Genomic DNA, 21,828 nt, shown 5'->3' on the forward strand with positions numbered 1-21,828 from the left:
TAAAGTAATTCATTTCCAATTAAAGTTTAAAAAAAAAAGAGGGCCTGGGGCTTAGCCATCTTGTCTTCAAAATGACTTCACAAGTGCTTCATTACCAAGGTGAAGAAATATATCGTAAGGAGGAGCCATCCTTCATGGTCCTCCTAACAGACAATGTTTACGACCACCCCTAATCTAATCTCTCTGCATCATGTGAAAATGGTGTTCCTGACTCCTAACTCTATGTCACTGCTGCAACCAACAGATTAAGCAATTCATCAAATATATCAAGGCGATTTATACTACATCTTCAGGAGATTCACACCACCCTTCAGGCTAAATTTCCCTGCAACATCATGAATGTTAAAAGCTTCAAATGCAGATGCAACTGTGCTTACTAAGTTGCAGGCTATTGACGCTTTATAGCCCAACACAATCAGTGGACCTCAGAAATCATTACGGGATGAAGAAAGTCAATTATTTCAGGGGCTGCCTCACTTGTAATGCAGAAGTCAAGAACTTCTTGCAACAACAAAGTCCTACTATATACCACAAGGGCCTTTATTCAATATCCCGTGATAAATAATAATGGAAAATAATAACAATAATAATAAAGAATACCTTGAATGTTCCAATGTATCAATAAGTTGGGAGGTTCTTCTAGGATGGCACGGGATAACTCTGGGGAACAGATTAAAGAGCACAGACAAATTTCTACCAATAAGCCAACTGCTCAGTCCTGTCCAATTCCTTGCAACCCCATGGACTACAGCACACCAGAAGGATTCTCTGTCCATCACCAGCTCTTGGAGCTTACTCAAACTCACATCCATCAAGTCAGTGATGGTCATTTAAACATCTCATACCGCCTTCAGTCTCCGCCAGCATCAGGGGCTTTTCCAATAAGGTTCTTCCCATCAGGTGTCCAAAGTATTGAGTTTCAGCTTCAGTCCTTCCAATAAATATTTAGGATTGATTTCCTTTAAGATTGACTGGACTGGTCTTGCAGTCCAAGGGATTCTCAAAAGTCTTCTCCAACACCCCAGCTCAAAAGTATCAAATTCTTCAGCACTCAGCTCTCTTTAAAGTCTCTCACATCCATACATGACTACCAGAAAAACCATAGCTTTGACTAGATGAACTTTGTTGGCAAAGTAATATCCCTGCTTTTTAACATGCTATCTAGGTTGGGCATAACTTTTCTTCCAAAATCTCTTAATTTCATGGCTGCAGCCACCATCTGCAGTGATTTTGGAGCCCCCCAAAATAAAAGTCTGTCACTGTTTCCATTGTTTCTCCATCTACTTGCCATGAAGTGACTGGACTGGATGCCAGTATCTTCACTGTATGAATGCTGAGTTTTAAGGCAACTTTTTCACTCTCCTCTTTCACTTTCATCAAGAGTCTCTTTGCTTTCTGCCTTAAGGATGTATCTGAAGCTATTGATATTTCTCCCAGCAATCTTGATTCCAGCTTGTGCTTCATCCAGTCCAGCATTTCTCATGATGTACTCTGCATATAAGTTAAACAAGCACTGTGACAATACACAGCCTTAACGTACTCCTTTCCCAATTTGGAACCAGTCTATTGTTCCATGTCTGGTTCTAGCTGTCACTTTTTGACCTGCATACAGATTTCTCAGAAGGCAGGTAAGGTGGTCTGGTATTTCTATTTCTACAGATTGTTGTGATCACAGTCAAAGGCTTTGGTATAATCAATAAAGAAGTAGATGTTTTTCTGGAACTCTCTTTTTTGAAGATCCAGAGGATGTTGGCAATTTATCTCTGGTTTCTCAGTGTCTTCTGAATCTAGCTTGAACCTCTGGAAGTTCTTGGTTCACATACTACTGAAGCCTGGCTTGGAGAATTTTGAGCATTACTTTGCTAATGTGTGAGATGAAGGCAACTGTGCAATAGTTTGAACATTCCTTGGCATTGCCTTTCTTTGGAACTGGAATGAAAACTAACCTTTTCCAGTCCTGTGGCCACTGCTGAGTTTTCTAAATTTGCTAGCATATTCTGTGTAGCACCTTTAACAGTGTCATCTTTTAGTATTTCAAAGGCACAAAGGGAATTCCACCACCTCCACTAGCTTTGTGCACGGTGATGCTTCCTAAAGCTCACTTGACTTTGCATTCCATGATCTGGTTCTAGCTGAGTGATCACACCCTCGTGACTATCTGGGTCATGAAAATCTTTTTTCTATAGTTCTGTATATTCTTGCCACCTCTTCTTAACATCTTCTGCTTCTATTAGGTCCATATCATTACTCTCCTTTATTGTGCTCATCTCTGCATGAAATATCCCTTGGTATCTCTAATTTTCTAATTGGAGATCTCTCGTTTCTATCAAAAAGGAACTCAAAAATCTGCTAACGTCTTCTACAGATGATAATGATAATGAGGCATAAGATTTAGCAGAAACAGAAATATCCATCTGGACACTTGAAAAATGCAGCAGGTTTTCAGGAGGCAACAACAGTATCCTACCTTGCTTTATTTTACTCACTGCACAGTTCAAAGTCTTAAGCACTGGACCACAAGGGAAATCTCAGGCACCAACTGTTTAAAAAAATACAGTCCTCAAATATAATCCTTCCCTAGAGGTTAAGGAAGCCTCTGTGTCACCCAGAGTATAACAATATGACTTACAACTACTGATAATTTGTTTGATGACCCAAATAAAGATGAAAAGAAAGAGCTTCTTATGCCAATGTTTGTAACTAAAGCATCTATAGTTATGAAGCCTCAACCTTCTACTCTTAAAGATTCTTAGTCTTTAACTATCGCTGATCCTGACAATAGTGTAGCTGATCTTCTTCAAAATCTCAGAGTCTAGAATCTGAATCCAGTCCTTCCACTATATGATCCTTTAATATACATCAGTGCTTGGAGTTACCCTGGTGTTGAACCCCTTAACTACAGTGTCATACACCTTACTCCCCACAACATCAGGTCTGCAGGCATGTACTGTCATGAACACTGTCATCATTATCATTACAAGAGATTTTAAAAAGAAAAAATTTTTGAGAATGTTAACATAGCATATGTTTATATCATAATGGTGGATACAAGTTTGTAATTTTCTTATACTTAAATTTTCTATACTTTTGCTTTAAATACTGTTTTATTCAATTAGTTTTCTTTTAGCTCACTAATAGCAATTTATAAGTTTAAGAAAGTTTATTGCTAGGGTCTAAAAGGGGCTCACTGTGTATTATTTTAAAATGGCCGATTGTGGTAACCTGACAAAAAATGGATGAAGTCACAGTGGCCACAGTGCCCTAGTGGGCACCTTGTTTTTTCCCTTAAACAATAGCCTGTTTTTCTCTGCTGGTGCCAGTTTATCAAGACTACATGACCAACCATGAGACACTTCCAACGGGTGAAGGATAAACTACTTTCAGGGCACAATTTCCCACTGATAGGGTATAGGATGGAGAAGGAAATAGAAACCCAATCCAGTATTCTTCCAGGAAAATCTCATGGCAGGCTAAAGTTCATGGGGTCACAAAGGGTCAGACACTACTGAAGCAACGGAAAACACACACACACAAAGTCACAAAGAGTCGGACACAACTGAAGCGATGGAAGACACACACACACACACACACACAGAGTATAAGAGTTGGCTGTAAAGGGACACACACACACAGAGAATACAAGAGCTGGCTGTAAGAAGGGTTGGCTGTAAAGGGTCACATACACACAAACACACACACACAAGAGTATAAGAAGGGTTGGCTGTACAGGGTGACACACACAGAGTATAAGGGTTGGCTGTAAAGGGACACACACAGGGACACACACACACACACACGGTATAAGAAGAGCTGGCTGTAGCGTAAGCACTGGTTTCTCACTAAAGCCAGTCAGTTTCTCTCTTTCTGTAATAAATCTTTCTTTGCCTGAATGACCAGCTCACTCCCTTTTTCTCTGTGCTCACCTTACAGTTAGTTATGTTACTGCCTCTGTTTACTAAGCAGTTATACCTACTATCTGTAACGAACAATCACAAACTTTTCTTGTCATTATTCACTAAACAAAACAAGATAACAATGATTTACAGCTTGTTAGGTATTATAAGTAAGGTAGAGATGATTTAAATTACAACTCAAATTACAGTTCCTGCTGCATTTCAAATCTTGAAATAAGTGCAAAGGAAGCTCCACTATTTCAAATTGCAACAAACAATGCAATTGAAAAGCTTCCAATCTAGTCTAAAATTTGAATGACTAAACTGCAGTGCAATGACATAATAAAAATTGAATATTAAGATAAAAATTAAGGAAATATAAATGTCTTTTATATATGCTCATGGAATAATGACCAGTAGTACCTGTTTGTATGAAAACCATGCTAAAGATAAAACCACATGTATTTCAGAGACAAGCAAATGAACATTTGCAACTGATCGGATAAAACGGAACACAGACTTTGAACTTCAACAAAATATTATAATGCCCTAAAAAGTTCTATGACTCTCATTAGTAGACCCATATCATAACAACTGCACTATATGATTTTTAGCTTGAACTGTGCTAAGAAAAACTTGTGATAATTTGTTTTCCTTTGGTCCACAAAACCTAGCATATTTGCTATCCAGTCTTTAACTTTCAAAAGAAAACTGTAATTAGTCAAAACATGAAAATGGATTCAGTAAATCCCACAGGACCTTCTGATGCAGAAAACATTTTCAAAACCACAAATAAAACAATGCCAAAAATATTAAAAATTTCCAAATCTCTCATGTGTGAAGTAAGTAGTTAAATCATCTGACTGACCAAGTCCACTAAGCAGTCACCACCAATGAAAATAAAACAACTCTTCCTGGCTGTTAATTTTCTGCTTTACATTTTTAATTTTCTATTAGACAACAGACTGTCCTTATTTGAAATAAATCACAATATCATTTCAGAGAATAACAAAATATCAAAATATAAAAAAATCTGAATATAAATATATAAAATATCAGAATGTTTTAAAATTCATATAAAGACAAGCCATCAGATCTCAACTAAAAGGCAAAAGAAATAAAAACTTCACAGGAAAAAAACTGACATAATACTGCCTCAGTATTCCCGATGGTCAATACTGCATGAAATTAACTATGGAACAAAGTTTCAACTTTTAATTCTATGCTCAAACTATTACAAGTAAAACAAACAAAAACACTATAATATACGAGAGTTCAGTTGAATTGAGAAAAATAATTTTTTTATGTTAAAAAATTTGCTTCCCATATACCTTTTGCTCATTTGTTTCAGAAGGTTATGCTTCAGCAAAATGAGAACTAAGTGTGAAGACAAAGGTGTGTACCAGAGGGTCTACTATACAGAAGTTGTATAAAGAAGTCTGAGAACAATGATATCCAGAGAGAAAGAGACTAGAGCAAAAGAAAAACTAAGAAGCAAGACATCTAACCATGTTGAAAATTGTTTCAAAAAATTACTGAAGGGAATGTGGAAAATTTAATAAATCTAATAATAAACAGCAGAGAAAATCAAGCAAATAGGGAGTGAGTTGAAAAAAATATTTTTTAACTATATACCCTTAAATATTTTTAAATGGTTCACAGAAAATTCCTCATCAGCAATGGTATGACTGATACATGATCAACACTATGAACTATACCACAAGATATATATGAAAAAGAACAGTATTGTTTATTAATTACTTGTCAGCATTAGCAACAGGGTATGGAGAGAAGTGGGGAGACATTTTTCTTACCCATTGGCATAAGTTTCATAAGTATTCTGGCTCCATCTCTAAGAGGTGGTATATTCAGATTGCTACCTAAGTCAGCAACTTGCCAAAGGAAAGAGATGTACCTGGGATGTTGTGACATTATCTGGAATACAGAATATGAAAAGTATATACCTATAAATTAGGTCAAAAAATGTTGTTATTCAAAATTAACCTAAAATTAACTTTTCCTAAATAAATTTTCTACTTAGGGTAAATATCACCTTTTGCAAATGCCATCTTTACTATCTGAAACTGCTGGCCTTCCTTATCTTCTCAATTTTACAAATCCACTGATTCTTCATAATGAAAAAGCAGTCATTTATTAAATAAGTCTTCAAAGCTTCTCTGAATTCTATACAGTTCTCAAAGCTATTTATAGAAAAGACACTTCACCCTTCAGGGGTAACTACTATAGACTAAATTCCTAATCTAAATGTTGCAAGGAGTCAAATTCCTCTTACACAGAAGTGGTGCTATCCTAGGAATAATTCTTATGAAAGAGGGGCAGACAAAGAATGAGAAAGGGCTATTCCTTCAGATGTAATATTACTAAGAATCTGAAAATAACAGCAGATTATATGTTTCTGTAAAAATTATTCAAAGGAAAGGCTAATATTTTCTAGAATATATGTTTAGTATTATACAACTATAATCAATTAATTCTTTCCAAATATAATTCTATATCCATGAGGAAATTTTATTTTAAAATCCAATGCCAAAAAATTCTACATGAAGTAAATATTTAACTGTATATTTATTAGACATTTGCCCAATCTAAAAAACATGTTAAGAAAAACATGTTAAGAAAGCAGCCATTCTATATATTTCTCTGCATTATCAAAGAAGAATATAATGCTTTGCATACAATATCTACTCACCACCCCAGGCAAACAACCTTCCACTTCTTGTTTAGGGCCATCACTGTAACGATTACTATGGTTCCCAGGAGATCCAGTTGAGGAATCAGAGGAACTGTCAGGGCTGGAAGGCATATTGCAACTTACGTGTGTAAGTTTGGCCGTAATTATCTGAAAAATGACCTTATGTATCAGTACAAAAGAAAACAGAAAATACTTGCACAAAATATAAACTATATATCATGAAGCTAAAAAATACTGCCTGCTTCAACTTTAGACAATTAAAAAGTTAAAATAGATACTTAGTAGTTACCTACTCTACAACACTACTGTCAAGACATCCGTCTTACATAAGGTTATAACCCAAACACCTAACAGAGAAGACTACACACAACAATTTGATGCTAAATAAATATTTACAAACAAGTGAAAAACAGCCTCCATGTTTAATTTTGGGAGAGTATTTGAAAATTATATGTACTTACTGATTTGTCTTTTATGTTTAGCTGTCCAATTAGCTTTCTGTCATCTTCAGAATCTATTAATTCACCACCCACAAAGAGTTCAATTTTTGTATGGGCTACATTTGCCTTAATACGATTGAGAATACATCGTCGTACTGAACCAACAGTATCATTTGTATGAGACCATATATCCAAATCATCAACCTGTCTGCCATGGTTTGGAAACCGAACTATGAGAGAGAGATGTTTACCACGGAATGCTCTGTGGGAAAAAAAACACAGTAATATTTAGATGGTCAAGACAAAAATTTGAGAATTTAACATTTCCTTACTAAGAGGAAGGTAGACTGATTTTGCTTTTAGAATACAGAAAACAACAATTTTATGTTTCTTTAATTATTAACACTGTAACTAATCTTGAGAGCACAATGTGACTATCCTTCATTGCTATTTAACCTTTGTCTCTATGGCTGCAGAAGAAGATATCTACTTAAAATGTAATATAGACACAAATCACATATCAGTTAATTTTAGGCTATAAAAGCTCACTTCACCAGGAATATTTTTAAATGTGGAAGAGATACGCTTCAGCTTGAGAGTGTAAACAAAAACATTAAAATGGAGGTTTCCACTAAAAAAAATTATAATTGTTAAAAATTCACCCCCAAAATATTTTTTAGTACATTCTTTTCCCACAGGTAAGATAAAAAATAAAAATCACATTAAAGTAGCTATTTTACATTTTTCATTCAAAAAATGTTCACAGTTGTAAAAAAAATCTAATGATACTTATCCTACAAACTTCCCCAAAACTAGAAATGCCATTTAAAACATTATTAAATAATTTTGTATGTTTATTTAATTTATAACATATCATTTATATCCTGCAATTTGTAATATATTATTCATAATTATACTGAAATGATTTAGTGAATTATTTTATGAGTTTCTAAATTTAGGAAAGTTTGGTAAAGATGATTTAAAAATATTCTTTATTACATTTAAAGCAGCTTTAAACATTTTTCTTTTTGGTCTGGCTGTGCAGAATATAGAATCTTAGTTTACCAACAAGGGCATGAAACAGAGCTCTGTGCACTGAAAGTAGAGGTTTAACCACTGGATTGCCAGTGATGCCTCTAAAAAACTTTATTATTAACACTATAAATAAATAATATCAAAATAAAAACATCAGCGGCCAAAACCAAGGCCACACTTAACAGATGATAATAGCCTGGAAAACAGCACCTCTCCAAAATATAACTTACAATTTTCTACTTAAAAAAAAAGTGTCTATAAGATCCAAATAATGTTTTTAAAAGGCAGGACACTGACCAACAGAAATAAAATTTTTGTTTATAGTCTTTTTAATCTATGTGTCATAACTTTCCCAATTAGCTGGCTAATGAATACGTAACTTCAAATTAACACCAAAAGATCCATTTACAAACCTTGACATAGGTAGAACTGTTCTTTCCTCATGATAATCACTATCACATTCATTTATGTATTCCCTTAAAACAGTCAATACTCGAACCATTCTAACAGCTTCCTGTCTTGCACAGTTAATGCTGTCTTTGTCACCATCCAAAACATACAATGTATCATATGAAGCTTTCAAACGATCAAGGCAAGACTGAATGAAGTCTTCATGGATAACCACCTACAAATAATGAGCCAAATAAAGATGTTAAACTGCTTCAAAATTTAAAACCAAATGACATTAATCCAATTAAAGACAATAAAATTTCAGCCTTTAGGTAATTCCTAATCACATCATGTATTAATCAGCAATAAAACACAAAAGGAAGTTGATAATAAACAAGTATAAACCAACTATAAGATAATAAACAAGTATAAACCAACTATAAAAAAATGTGGATTGAATATCAAAGCAAGTATTTTGATTGTCTCAGCAAACAATAATAAATCATCATAGTCAAAATTATCCTAGCCACCTAAAGATAATTATCAAGAGTTGGCATTTTGTAAGGGACAAATGTGCATTAAGTACTTACATTTAAAAGACTCTACTTAACACAAAGTTACTTTTCAATTTAACTGTAATGGAAGTTTTTATGCATCTCAATCCTCACCTGATTGACCTGTAATCTGGGGCCAAGATTTGTATATATTTCTTTAAGGAGATCTATAGCTCTGCTGGCAATATCATCATTACTCTGAATTACGACCTAGATCCAAAAATTGAAGCAATTAGTAACGTTCAAGATATATTTTCATTTGGTACTTAAATTCAAATGCTATAATTTTGTAACAGTGCATAATCTAAGACTAAATTGTTTTTGATATGCAAGCCAAATAAAATTAAGTGACAAAATTAAGTAGAATATTAATAATATAAACAAATTTTCTCAAGTAATTTGCTTTAAAATGAAAAGTATATACTTTAATCAATATTATATAATTCTGCAATTTGACAGCCAGGCTATGAGATTTTCAAGGGGCAATTCAAAGAAGCTAAAAATTTTCCACGACAAATCATATATCACAAAAAAGAATTCTGTCAACTCAAGAAACTTTTGAACATCTTTGTCACTTATCTAACTGTCTTAGAGATTTTCACAACATGTTTAATTTTTGGTTATTTGGGTGTTTCAGGGCTGACCCTTTGAGAGGTTCAGAAAGGCAAAAGGCAAGGAATAAAGGGAGACTAACCCTCTAAAAAAACCACTAATATTAATGAAAGACCAAACACCTTATTTTGCCCAGGGATGAGAAACGAAACAAAAAAACCCCACATACAAAACACAATATAAGCTGACGTATAATAGCTTAGATTTTGAGATGGCAATTAAGATTTAATTATCAAAATGGAAAAACCTTAAGCACAACATAGCATTTTCTCCTAAGTATTTAACTATATCACAAATCAAACAATATCATAAAGGTACTAATGACTTCTTCCAACTAATAGTTCTCTTTTCTGTCCTTTATTTCTTTTGGCATTAAATGTACAATAAGCCCCAAGATATTACTATTAAGAAACGTAGCCAATGACCTTTTCAAAGGGAATGTGAAAGATGTACAGGTAGGCAATGGTTACTCTACTTGCACACATCTCAAATAATTCCAAACCCAAAGATGCATTGGTGGTGACAGCGGAGAGGGGGAGTAAGAGGGAAGGGGGAAGGAATATGAACTCAAAAATACTGGCAAATAAAAATGACAGAACAAGAACTTAAGGGTGAACAACTCCCACCCAGCACCTCCCTACTACCCCTCAATTCCTAGCACAAACACCAAAGAAGATAAATATACAGAAATTAAAAGCAAAATTATGATTCCTTAATTATATTTTATAGCAGCCACCTCATGTACAATGTTTGTAAACAGGGTTTCCTACTCCTTTACTTACTCTCCAAAGGTAGTCTAATCCTATTAGTTCCAAATCATCCATCATATAGGCTCTTCTTTTTGTTACTAGTTTCCCTTCTCGACAATTAACAGCTTTGAAGAATCGTTCGAAACATTTCATTCCATTTTCAGTTAACAGGAAAGGATCAAGTTGAAGTACATTACTTTCAAAGAATTCCTTATTAATATCAGGATCTAAGTCTGGTTCATCGCCCATTAACTTGGAATACCACTTAAAACAGGCTTCACGATCACAAACATAAACTGCATTCTCTGCTAAGCATTTCCATATTTGTTTTGCCTGAGGCGCACAAAGCCACAGCTGGCCATCCTTTAATAAAAACCTTGGAAAAAATATAAGAAATCAAATACAGTTTATTGCAATATATTTTAAATAATCCATTTAGAATAATCACATTTTAATTACAGCTTTAAAAGGCATCTTTTCAAAAACACTTATTTTTTAACCACATCTCTGGCAGTTATTATTTAAGAAACATCTATTTATTGGCCAACTACAAAGCTCCAGGAACTACGCTATATGATTTCATCTAAGTATAGAAGCTTATTCCTTGTTATCAAGAAGCTCAGACTTTGAAGCCACATCCTAATTTAGCTTCTTATATGGTTTCAGTGCAAAAGGAGGTATTACACATAAGGACTTTAACCCAACTGCTGTTGCTAAGCCTCTTCAGTCATGTCCAACTCTGTGCAACCCCACAGACGGCAGCCCACCAAGCTCCCTGTCTCTGGGATTCTCCAGGCAAGAACACTGGAGTGGGCTGCCATTGCCTTCTACAATGCATGGAAGTGAAAAGTGAAAGTGAAGTGACTCAGTTGTGTCCAACTCTATGCAATGCCATAGACGGCAGCCCACCAAGCGCCTTGTCTCTGGGATTCTCCAGGCAAGAACACTGGAGTGGGCTGCCATTTCCTTCTACAATGTATGAAAGTGAAAAGTGAAAGTGAAGTGACTCAGTTGTGTCCGACTCTTAGTGACCCCTAAATGTTATAAAAAAGAAAACTCGAAGCTTTTTAATTTCTTAAAATATTATACTCAATATCTGCCCACAATAAACAAAACTACCTACATAATTCAACCTTACTTCTAGGTCAGTAATCATTAACATGTTTGTGACAATTCAAGATGTCCTCTGATGCTTTTCAGTTGTGTGACTGTTAGTTTCCAATAAGTGACAATGAAATTGATAATTCTCAGAGACAGCGTCTCTTGTCATTTGAGACTCTTGGTTTCTTTTAGAACTTCTCTAATTACTATGTCTTACTTCTCTAAATGACAGTTAAAGAAAACCAAATCTGAATTTAATCTGAATAGTTTACATGTCATTCTTAATTAACAAATGATGGCTATAATGGCTTCATATTCAACACAACATGGTGATTCATTTTAATGTTGAGGTGTTTCTTCTTTTGTGTCTTAATCAGGTCTTCAAAATATCAGTAATTCTAGGTTTCCATAAATTTTTAATGTTACCTAATCCCTCTTAAAACACCTTTCTATTCCAGTAAACCTAAGGGATACAGTACACAAACATCAATAATTTTAGCCCAATACAGGAGACAATCTCAATGAAGTAGCAATTTTTTTCCTTGGATGTTGCCAGGGGGTGGGGGTGACAGTGGATTGAGAATCACTTTAAATAAATATTATCAGATCTGATGACTACAATTTTCCTAAGATGGAATATGTAATCACTCGCATCTGGGGAGATGAGCTCAATCCAACAGATTATATAATATTCTTAAAGGTAGTGTGAAATGAAGTATTTGCAGCCACATTGGGAGGCAAGAAATATAGAGTCATCAGTGATTTTTGGTCTCCAAGTATGAAGGTCAGCAGAACTTCCTTAGGATTGAGGGAAAAGAAACTCTTGGAAGACACAAACAAAACTTTGTGCTCCAGGGTAAAGGAGCAGTGACCCCCCACATGAGACTGAGCCAGACTTGCCTGCGGCATTAGGGAATCTCCTTCAGAAGCAGAGCTCAACAGTGGTTTACTGCAGGGTCAGGGGCACTAGCAGGCAAGAGTCCTCAGAGATGCAGCATGTAGGCCTAAGTCCTTGGAGAGGAGGCCTCCTTTACAACTACCATAGCTGCAAACTCTAGGACTGGACTGTCTCAGGCTAAACTCCGGCACAGCCCCACCCATAAGCAGAAAACTGGATTACCTTTTACTGAGCTACTCAGTTCCTGGTTACTGAGCTACAACCAGTCCCTCCCATCAGGAAGCTTATACAAGCTTTTTATCTTATGTATCAGCAGACAGACAAAAGAATAAAGAATAAAAATCTCCATTTCCAGAACGAAAACCATAATAACAGAAAGCTAACCAAATGAATCACACAGATCAAAGTCCTGTGTGAAAGAAAATGAGTGTTGCTCAGTCATGCCTGACTCTTTACAACTCCATGGACTATATAGTCCATGTAATTCTCCAGGCCAGAATACTGGAGTGAGTAGCCTTTGCCTGATCCAGATCTTCCCAACCCAGGAGGTCTCCCACATTACCAGCTGAGCCACCGTGGAAGCCCCCCCACATTGCAAGCGGTCTCTCTACCAGCTGTTCAGTTCAGTTCAGTTGAGTCACAGTTATGTCTGACTCTTTGCAACCCCATGGACTGCAGGCAGCCAGGCCCCCCTGTCTATCACCAACTCCCAGAGTTTATTCAAACTCATATCCATAGAGTTGGTGATGCCATCCAACTATGTCATCCTCTGTCGCCCCCTTCTGGTTCCACCTTCAATCCTCCCCAGCATCAGGGTCTTTTCAAATGAGTCAGCTCTCTGCATCCGGTGGCCAAAGTACTGGAGTTTCAGAAATCAGTCCTTCCAATGAACACTCAGGATCGACCTCCTTTAGCATGGACTGGTTGGATCTCCTTGCAGTCCAACAGACTCTCAAGAGTCTTCTCCAACACCACAGTTCAAAAGCATCAATTCTTCAGCACTCAGCTTTCTTCACAGTTCAACTCTCACATCCATACATGACCACAGGAAAAACCATAGCCTTGACAAGATGGACCTCTGTTGACAAAGTAATATCTCTGCTTTTTAATATGCTGTCTAGGTTGGTCATAACTTTCCTTCCAAGGAGTAAGCATCTTTTAATTCAATGGGTGCAAAAACCATCTACAGTGATTTTGGAGCCCCCAAATATAAAGTCGGACACTGTTTCTCCATCTATTTGCCATGAAATGATGGGACCGGATGCCCATTGTTTTCTGAATGTTGAGCTTTAAGCCAACTGTTTCACTCTCCACTTTCACTTTCATCAAGAGGCTTTGTAGTTCTTCTTTACTTTCTGCCATAAAGGTGGTGTTATCTGCATATCTGAGGTTATTGATATTTCTTCCAGCAATCTTGATTCCAGCTTGTGCTTCCTCCAGCCCAGCGTTTTTCATGATATACGCTACATATAAGTTAAATAAGCAGGGTGACCATATACAGCCTTGACTCACTCCTTTTCCTATTTGGAACCAGTCTGTTGTTCCATGTCCAGTTCTAACTGTTGCTTCCTGATCTGCATACAGATTTCTCAAGAGGCAGGTCAGGTAGTCTGGTATGCCCATCTCTTTCAGAATTTTACAGTTTACTGTGATCCAAACAGTCAAAGGACTTTGGCATAGTCAATATAGCAGAAACGGATGTTTTTCTGGAACTCTCTCTCTTTTTTGATGACTCAGCGGATGTTGGCAATTTGATCTCTGGTTCCTCTGCCTTTTCTAAAACCAGCTTGAACATTTGAAAATTCATAGTTCACATACTTGTAAAGCCTGGCTTGGAAAATTCTGAGCATTACTTTACTAGCATGTGAGATGAATGCAATTGTGTTTGAGCATTCTCTGGCATTGCCTGTCTTTGGGATTGGAATGAAAACTGACCTTTTCTAGTCCTGTGGCCACTGCTGAGTTTTCCAAATTTGCTGGCATATTGAGTCCAGAAGTTTCACAGCATCATCTTTTAGAACTTGAAATACCTCAACTGGAATTTTATCACCTCCATTAGCTTTGTTCATAGTTATGCTTCCTCTGCCCCACTTCACTTTGCATTCTAGATGGGATGTCTGGCTCTAGGTGAGTGATCTACCAGCTGGGCCACCAAGAAAAGTCTTGTGTAACTTAATGTTAACTATGACTCATCAAATTCAGAACCACTCAAGACAGATGAGTCATGATGGAGAGTTCTGAAAAACTGTGATCCACTGAAGAAGACAATGGCAAACCATTTCAGTATGCTTTCCCTGAGAACCAAAAAACAGTATGAAAAGGCAAAAAGATGAAACGGGAAGATGAGTACTCCCCCAGGTTGGTAGGTTTCCAATATGGTATTGGACAAGAGTGCAAAAACAGCTCCAGAAAGAACAAAGGTCTCCAATATGCTACTGGACAAGAGTTGAGAAACAGCTCCAGAAAGAGGCTGGACCAAAGCAAAAATGAGACTCACTTGTGGGTGCAGCTGGTGGTGAAAGTAAAGTCCAATGCTGTAAAAAACAATATTGTATAGGATCCTAGATTGTTAGCTCCATGAATCAAGGTGAATTTGATGTGGTGAAAAAACGAGATTTCAACAGTGAAGACTGACATTTTAGGAAACAGTGAAATAAAATGAATGGGAATGGGTGAATTTAGTTCAGATAACCATAGGTTTACTACTGTGGGCAAGAATCCCTTAGAAGGAATGGAATAGCCCTCATAGTCATCAAGAGTCTGAAATGTAGTACTTGGGTGCAATCTCAAAATTGCCACAATGATTTTGCTTTGTTTCCAAGGCAAACCATTCAACATCATAGTAATCCAAGTCTATGCCCCAACTACCAATGCTGATGAAGCTGAAGTTCACGACTTCCTAGAACTAACAGGGAAAAAAAAGATGTCCTTTTCATCATATTGGATTGGAATGCAAAAGCAGGAAGTCAAGAGACACCTGGAGGTAACAAGCAAGTTTGGCCTTTGAGTACAAAATGAAGCTGGGAAAAGGCTAACAGTTTTTTCAAGAGAATGCACTGCTCATAGTAAATACCGGACACCACCAGAAGGTCAATTTCAAAATCAGACTGATTATATTCTTCGCAGTCAAAGATGGGGAAGTTTTACACAATCAGCAAAAACAAAAGCTGGAGCTGACTATGGCTCAGATCATCAGCTCCTTACTGCAAAATTCAGGCTAACACTGAAGAAAGCAGGGAAATCCACTAGGCCATTCAGGTATGACCTAAATCAAATCTCTTATGATTATACAGTATGGGTGACAAATAGATTCAAGGGGTTAGATCTGGTAGACAGAGAGCCTGAAGAACTACTGACAGAGGTTCATAACATCACATAGGAGTTGGTGATTATATCATCCCCCCCAAAAGAGAAATGCAACAAGGCAAAGTAGTTGTTTGAAGAGGCCTTACAAATAGCTGAAAAAAGAAGAGAATTGAAAGGCAAAGGAAAAAGGAAAAGATATACTCAACTGAATTCAGAGTTCAGACAACAGTAATGAGAGATTAAAAAACTTGAAGGATATCTCAAAATCCTTCAAGCCAGGCTTCAACAGTACATGAACTTCCAAATGGACAAGATTGATTTAGAAAAGACAGAGGAACTAGAGATCAAATTACCAACATCTACTGGATGACAGGAAAAGTAAAGGAACTCCGGAAAAACATCTACTTCTGCTTCAGTGACTACGCTAAAGCCTTTAACTTTGTGGATCACAACAAGCTGTGGAGAATTCTTAAAGAGATGGGAATACCAGAGCACCTTACCTGCATCCTGAGAAACCTGTATGCAGGTTAAGAAGCAACAGGTAGAACCAGATATGAAACAAAGGATTAATTCAAAATTGGGAAAGGAGTATGAAAAGTATATATTTTATCACCCTGTTTATTAACTTATATACAGAGTATATCATGTGAAATGCCAGGCTGGTTGAAGCAGAAGTTGCAATCGAGACTGCTGACAGAAACATCAACAACCTCATATATGCAGATACCACCATAGTAATAGCAGAAAGCAAAGAGGAACTAAAGAAACTCTTGATGAACGTGAAAGAGGAACATGAAGAGGCTGGCTTAAAACTCAACATTCAAAAAACTAGTAAGACCATGGCCTCTGATCCTATCACTTCATAGCAAACAGGTGAGAAAAAACCGGAAAGAGTGGTAAGACTTCATCTTCTTGGGCTCCAAAATCACTGTGAATGGTAACTGAAGCCATGAAATTAAAAGACACTTGCTCCTTGGAAGAAAAGCTATGACAAACCTAGAGACTGAACATATTAAAAAGCAGAGACATCACTTTGCCAATAGAAATCTAGACAGTCAAAGTTATGGCTTTTCCAGCAGTGATGCATGGATTTGAGTGCTGGACCCTAAAAGAGGCTGCAGAATTGATGCTTTTGGAACTGCGGTGCTGAAGACTCTTGAGAGTCCCTAGGACTGCAAGGAGATCCAACCAGTCCATCCTAAGAGAATCAACCCTTAGTATTCCTTGGAAGAACTGACAACTGAAGCTGAAACCGATATTTTGGCTACCTGATGCCTTGAGCCAACTTCCTAGAAAAGACCTTGATGCTGGGAAAGAGTAAAGGCAGGATGTAAAAGGGACAACAGAAGATGAGATGGTTGGATGGCATCACTAACACCAACAGACGTGAATTTGAGCAACCTCTGGCAGACGGTGAAGGCCAGGGAAGCCCAGTGTGCTGCAGTCCATGAGGTTGCAAAGATTTGGACATGACTGAGTGAATGAACAACAAATTTGAATGAGGGTTCCCAAAAGGAAACATAATGTCTACAATATATCAAAAGCAGCCATCTGCCATACCTGCCACCCCTTAATGTGACAAGAAGTAGGATTTGGCCCCAGATAGCTGAGGTGTGTATGAAAGGAATGAATTTAATGAGTTCAGAGGTTTGCATAGATTGATATCTGGTTTTCCTTACTACTTAGCAATAATCACTGATGTTCAGACTGCCCACACATATATATAGCCTGATCCCATGGGCTTCCTCAGAGCAGTTTTCTCAGGCCTACTTTGAGCTACAGAGTCCTTAACCTTCCCACCAAATAAAGTAACTACTTTCAGATTGTGATTAATTTTTCAGTCAGCAGTAGCTACAGACTGACCTGGAAAGTAGGTATGCAAATAGAAATATTTTCCCATAAATAACTACATGGCTTGGCAAAAGAAATATAGCATATAACATTATAAATCTAAAGAGAAAACTACCAAGAGTAAATATATATTAAAATAAAAAATACAACCTTTTATGAAAAACCAAGAACCTGTGTATACATAGTATTAAAAGCCAAACATTACTGAGCAAATTTAATATTAGCTTGGCTTAAAAAACAGGCTATTTTTCCTTATTCCCATCTTGAATAATCTTATTATATACAAGCTTACTTCACCTTTATCAGTTACTATTAGTATAAATAAAGCACACACATATACCAACCACCCTGTTCTTGTTACTACCCATGACAGCATTAATGAAAATATTCCCTGGCTGATTGTTTTCCTGTCCAATACGTTAAAGTACGATAATATATGAAGAATAAAATCTAATTAATAACATAAATAAGCACCACTCTGAAATTTAAAATGTATTTTCTTCAAAATCCAATAAAAGGATAAAGTTAAAGCTAAGCCAATAAATAACAGTTATTTAGTAAAGAACACATAGGAAATGTTACATTACCTATTACTGGCCATGATTCTTATGTGGGAAAATACTCAGAGAATGAAATAGCTACCTAAAAAAAAGACTCAGCTGTGAAGAATACTATCATTGCATTCCTCATATGTGCCTTATAAGAAAACACCACTAATCGTATAAAACTAACCTAAGGAAGTTAAGCCGTTCTTGAACTTCTTGAACATGACTGTATCTACTTCCAAGCCTCACAGTTTGTGGGTCATAGTCTTCATGGTCTGCAAATTAACAAAAATTTTGTATTATACATGCATGTCTGTATCACTGCTGACTTTAATCAAAAGAGTTTAGAATCCAGTAATCACTTGTTAATAGGCAATAGGTTTCAGATATATTTAAAAGTATCTGTTTTCCCCACAAAAATAAACTGCAGCTTTTTACATAGCCAAAAGGAAAGTGTGATCTGTTCAATGTGATATCAAAAATAATTTTCCAGCACAGTAGTCCTCTATTTTTCATAGCAATTCTGTGAGAAAATTCAATGATTTTATCCCCTTAACTTTCCCTTCTGTTATATAACAACTGTAATTATCATGTGTGTGTTTATGTGTTAGTTGCTCACATCTGACTCTTTGGAACCTCACAGACTGCAGCCTACCAGGCACCCCTGTTTATGGGATTCTCCAGGCAAGAACACTAGAGTGGGTTGCCATCTCATTCTCCAAAAGAATTATAGAAAGAAAAAAAGTGAAGTCACTCAGTCGAGTCCAATTCTTTGCAACCCCATGGACTGTAGCCTACCAGGCTCCCACATCCATGGAATTTTCCAGGCAAGAGTATTGGAGTGGGTTACCATTTCCTTCTCCATATTTTAGCATACACAACATCAATAACAGCATTAACCAAACAAAGAAACAGTTGTTAATTGCATCTGATAAGGTTAACAATTATTTAATCATCAGACTATGAATGCCTAGAATATTAGATAAAATAAAACAAATCAAAATAAATCTAGTCTCTCATTCTGGCCACAAATATGTATGTTGGTAAGGTTTAGGCTGAAAATTCTTGGTTTCTTAAATACAGAACTGTTAAGTACTTATACTACATACTATGGGGAAAATTCTTAGTATCTGTCCATAAAAAATCAAAGGGAAAAAACCAAAACACACACTTTTCTAAAAATACTATAATGTTTTTGTGTGTAAGATGCTTCCTCAAAAAAATGTAGAACCCAACTAAACCATGAGTTTTATAAGCCTGTCTTAAGAACTACTCATCAGGTTGTTTAACCCAGTATTAAGCCAAATAAAAATCACAAATGAAGTAAGACTGAATAAACCCACTGCCTGAAAATGAGCTAACTGGTCTGAATGGAACCAAGGACAGGGGAAATAATAAATGCCTCAGACAGTGCTGTCAACCAGTCAGGAATCAAAGGTACTTATTTTAAAATTCGCAAATACTGGTATTTCTCAATTATGCATCTCTTGGAACTTATTATCACTTCAAAAATTTTATTTATTTTTGGCTACACTGGGTCTTCACTGCTGTATGCAAGCTTTCTCTAGTTGTGGTAAGTGGGGGCTACTCTCTAGTTGCATGAGTGGGTTTCTCATTGTGGTGTCTTCTCCTGTTGCAGACCTCGGACTCAAGGGTGCATAGGCTTCAGTAGTTGTGGCATTCCAGCTTTGCTGCTCCATGGCATGTGGGATCTTCCACACCACGGATCAAACCCGCGTCTCCTCACTGACAGGCACGTGCTCAACCACTGGACCAGGGAAGTCTGATGGTCAGTAATAAAGGCAAAGAACTCTAATTGTTTGAGCTAACTCTGGAATTGAAAAAGGCAACCAAGATCACCAAAACATCAACATTTTACGTATCAGAAAAACCTGATTCAGAAGTACGATGGTGACTTGTTATAGAAGAACAAAGGGAATGTTTAGAGGTATATTTAGGACTAGATTTGGGAACTGAAGTGAAAGTCACTCAGCTGTGTCTGACTCTTTGCAACCCCATGGACTACACAGTCCATGGAATTCTCCAGGCCAGAACACTGGAGTGGGTAGCCTTTCCTTTCTCCCCCAGGGGATCTTCACAACCCAGGGATCGTACCCAGGTCTCCCACATTGCAGGCGGATTCTTTACCAGCTAAGCCACCAGAGAAGCCCAAGAATACTTGAGTGGGTAGCCTATCCCTTCTCCAGTGGATCTTGCCTACCAGGAATTGAACCAGGGTCTCCTGCATTGCAGGGGTACTCTTTACCAACTAAGCTATCAGGGAAGCCCAGATTTGGGAAAGAAGGCCACATATAAAGACTGCTTTGCACTTCTAGACACATGAACATCTATCAATGGTTATAAAATCTTAGTAGCCGCATCAACTCATCAATTGCTGGGACATCAAGGGTCCAGCCTTCAAAACTGCAAAAAATTATTCTCTATTATATACATGAGTTTTTTTTGGTATTCAAAGAGCACTGATCCTGAAGTATGTGACTAAACTCTATACCACCACTTCAGCTGCTTTTCATCCTTTAGAGACTTCTGTCTGAAAACTTCTTTGTGTGTGCTTACTTGGCAGGATTGGGGCAGGAGGAAGCAGAGGGGGTCACACAAATACACACAGGAGTAGAAAGCATGGTATAACTTTGCGTTTCTAAAAATATAATTCCAAGTGTCAAATAATACAATTATTTTCTGCCCACATAATCCACTTGTTCATAATCTACTTGTTTTATCAGGACCTCCTTTTTTTATACTTTTAAATCACTTTTTGAACCATCTAAAGGGACTCCCTAAAATTAGGTTTATTTCCTGATAACAAGCACATAGCCATAGTACTTACCTGATTTTAAGATTATAATTAAAGACTATTATCTAACTATTGCATATATTAAAATTTCATTAACTATCTCAGTAACATTCTTTATTGTTTTCCTTTTCCCAGTTCAGTATCTTTTTCTGTATCTCCTTAAACATAAGTCAACATGTCAATTTATACCATTAATAATATTAATTTAACTTAAAGTTAAGGCGTTTCTACCAAGCTGCTCCAGTAAACACTTACAACTTTTCTCTCTGTAATGAATAATTTGTGGGAGAATAGTTTGATACTGTGTCAGTATTCTAATCCTCAGTAAACTTTCACTTATTTAATTATTGACAATGTTTTCCTACATTTATAATCTGACATTTATTTATATCACTGTGAACCAATGGACTCATATATTGAAAATTCAGGCTATCATCCACAATATCATTATTTTAATTTGAGAAGGGACTCATTTTTAACACTGCAATATGATTCTCTAAAAACACTTATCCTGTTGAAGAGATATCTACTCTTTCCTGTGGTAGTCCTAGAAACAGTTATTTCTCCAAAGAAATAACTTCGTAAGAACATACAAATATTTAACAGTACTTAATGCCCCAGAGGTAGAAACGAGTAAGAATCATTAATGATCAAAAACCATAGAATATACATTTTATCAAAGCATGGTTATGAAATGACTTATAAAGAGGCTGCTTTTTTTGGTAGGTGATCTTGAAAATAGCCAATCATGATAAAAACCAAGAAAAAAAAAAAAGAGGTAATGCAAAGAGACAATCCTTAGAAAACAAGAGCATAACTGAATTCCACTGGTCTTATGATTAAGTATAAATCCTATAAACTTTGCTCAGAAACGGGAAAAATGACCCATAAAATTCTCATTAAGTTCAAATCAACACAAAGGATAT

General features: G+C 36.4%; 1 protein-coding gene across 1 annotated transcript in view; it reads right to left on the bottom strand.

Moving 5' to 3' along the window:
* LOC128071012 (probable ubiquitin carboxyl-terminal hydrolase FAF-X) overlaps positions 1-21,828 on the bottom strand; it is a 113,834-nt gene that overhangs the window by 51,433 nt on the left and 40,573 nt on the right. The window contains exons 14-20 of the mRNA XM_052664008.1: positions 18,275-18,362; positions 10,420-10,762; positions 9,140-9,235; positions 8,495-8,706; positions 7,068-7,308; positions 6,604-6,753; positions 5,708-5,828 (exon numbers count right to left, since the gene is read on the bottom strand). Of these exons, the coding sequence (XP_052519968.1) occupies positions 5,708-5,828; positions 6,604-6,753; positions 7,068-7,308; positions 8,495-8,706; positions 9,140-9,235; positions 10,420-10,762; positions 18,275-18,362 (1,251 nt within the window). The remainder of the gene's footprint in view (positions 1-5,707; positions 5,829-6,603; positions 6,754-7,067; positions 7,309-8,494; positions 8,707-9,139; positions 9,236-10,419; positions 10,763-18,274; positions 18,363-21,828) is intronic.

The sequence above is a fragment of the Budorcas taxicolor genome, chromosome Y (assembly GCF_023091745.1).
Source record: "Budorcas taxicolor isolate Tak-1 chromosome Y, Takin1.1, whole genome shotgun sequence".
Classification (NCBI taxonomy): Eukaryota; Metazoa; Chordata; class Mammalia; order Artiodactyla; family Bovidae; genus Budorcas; species Budorcas taxicolor.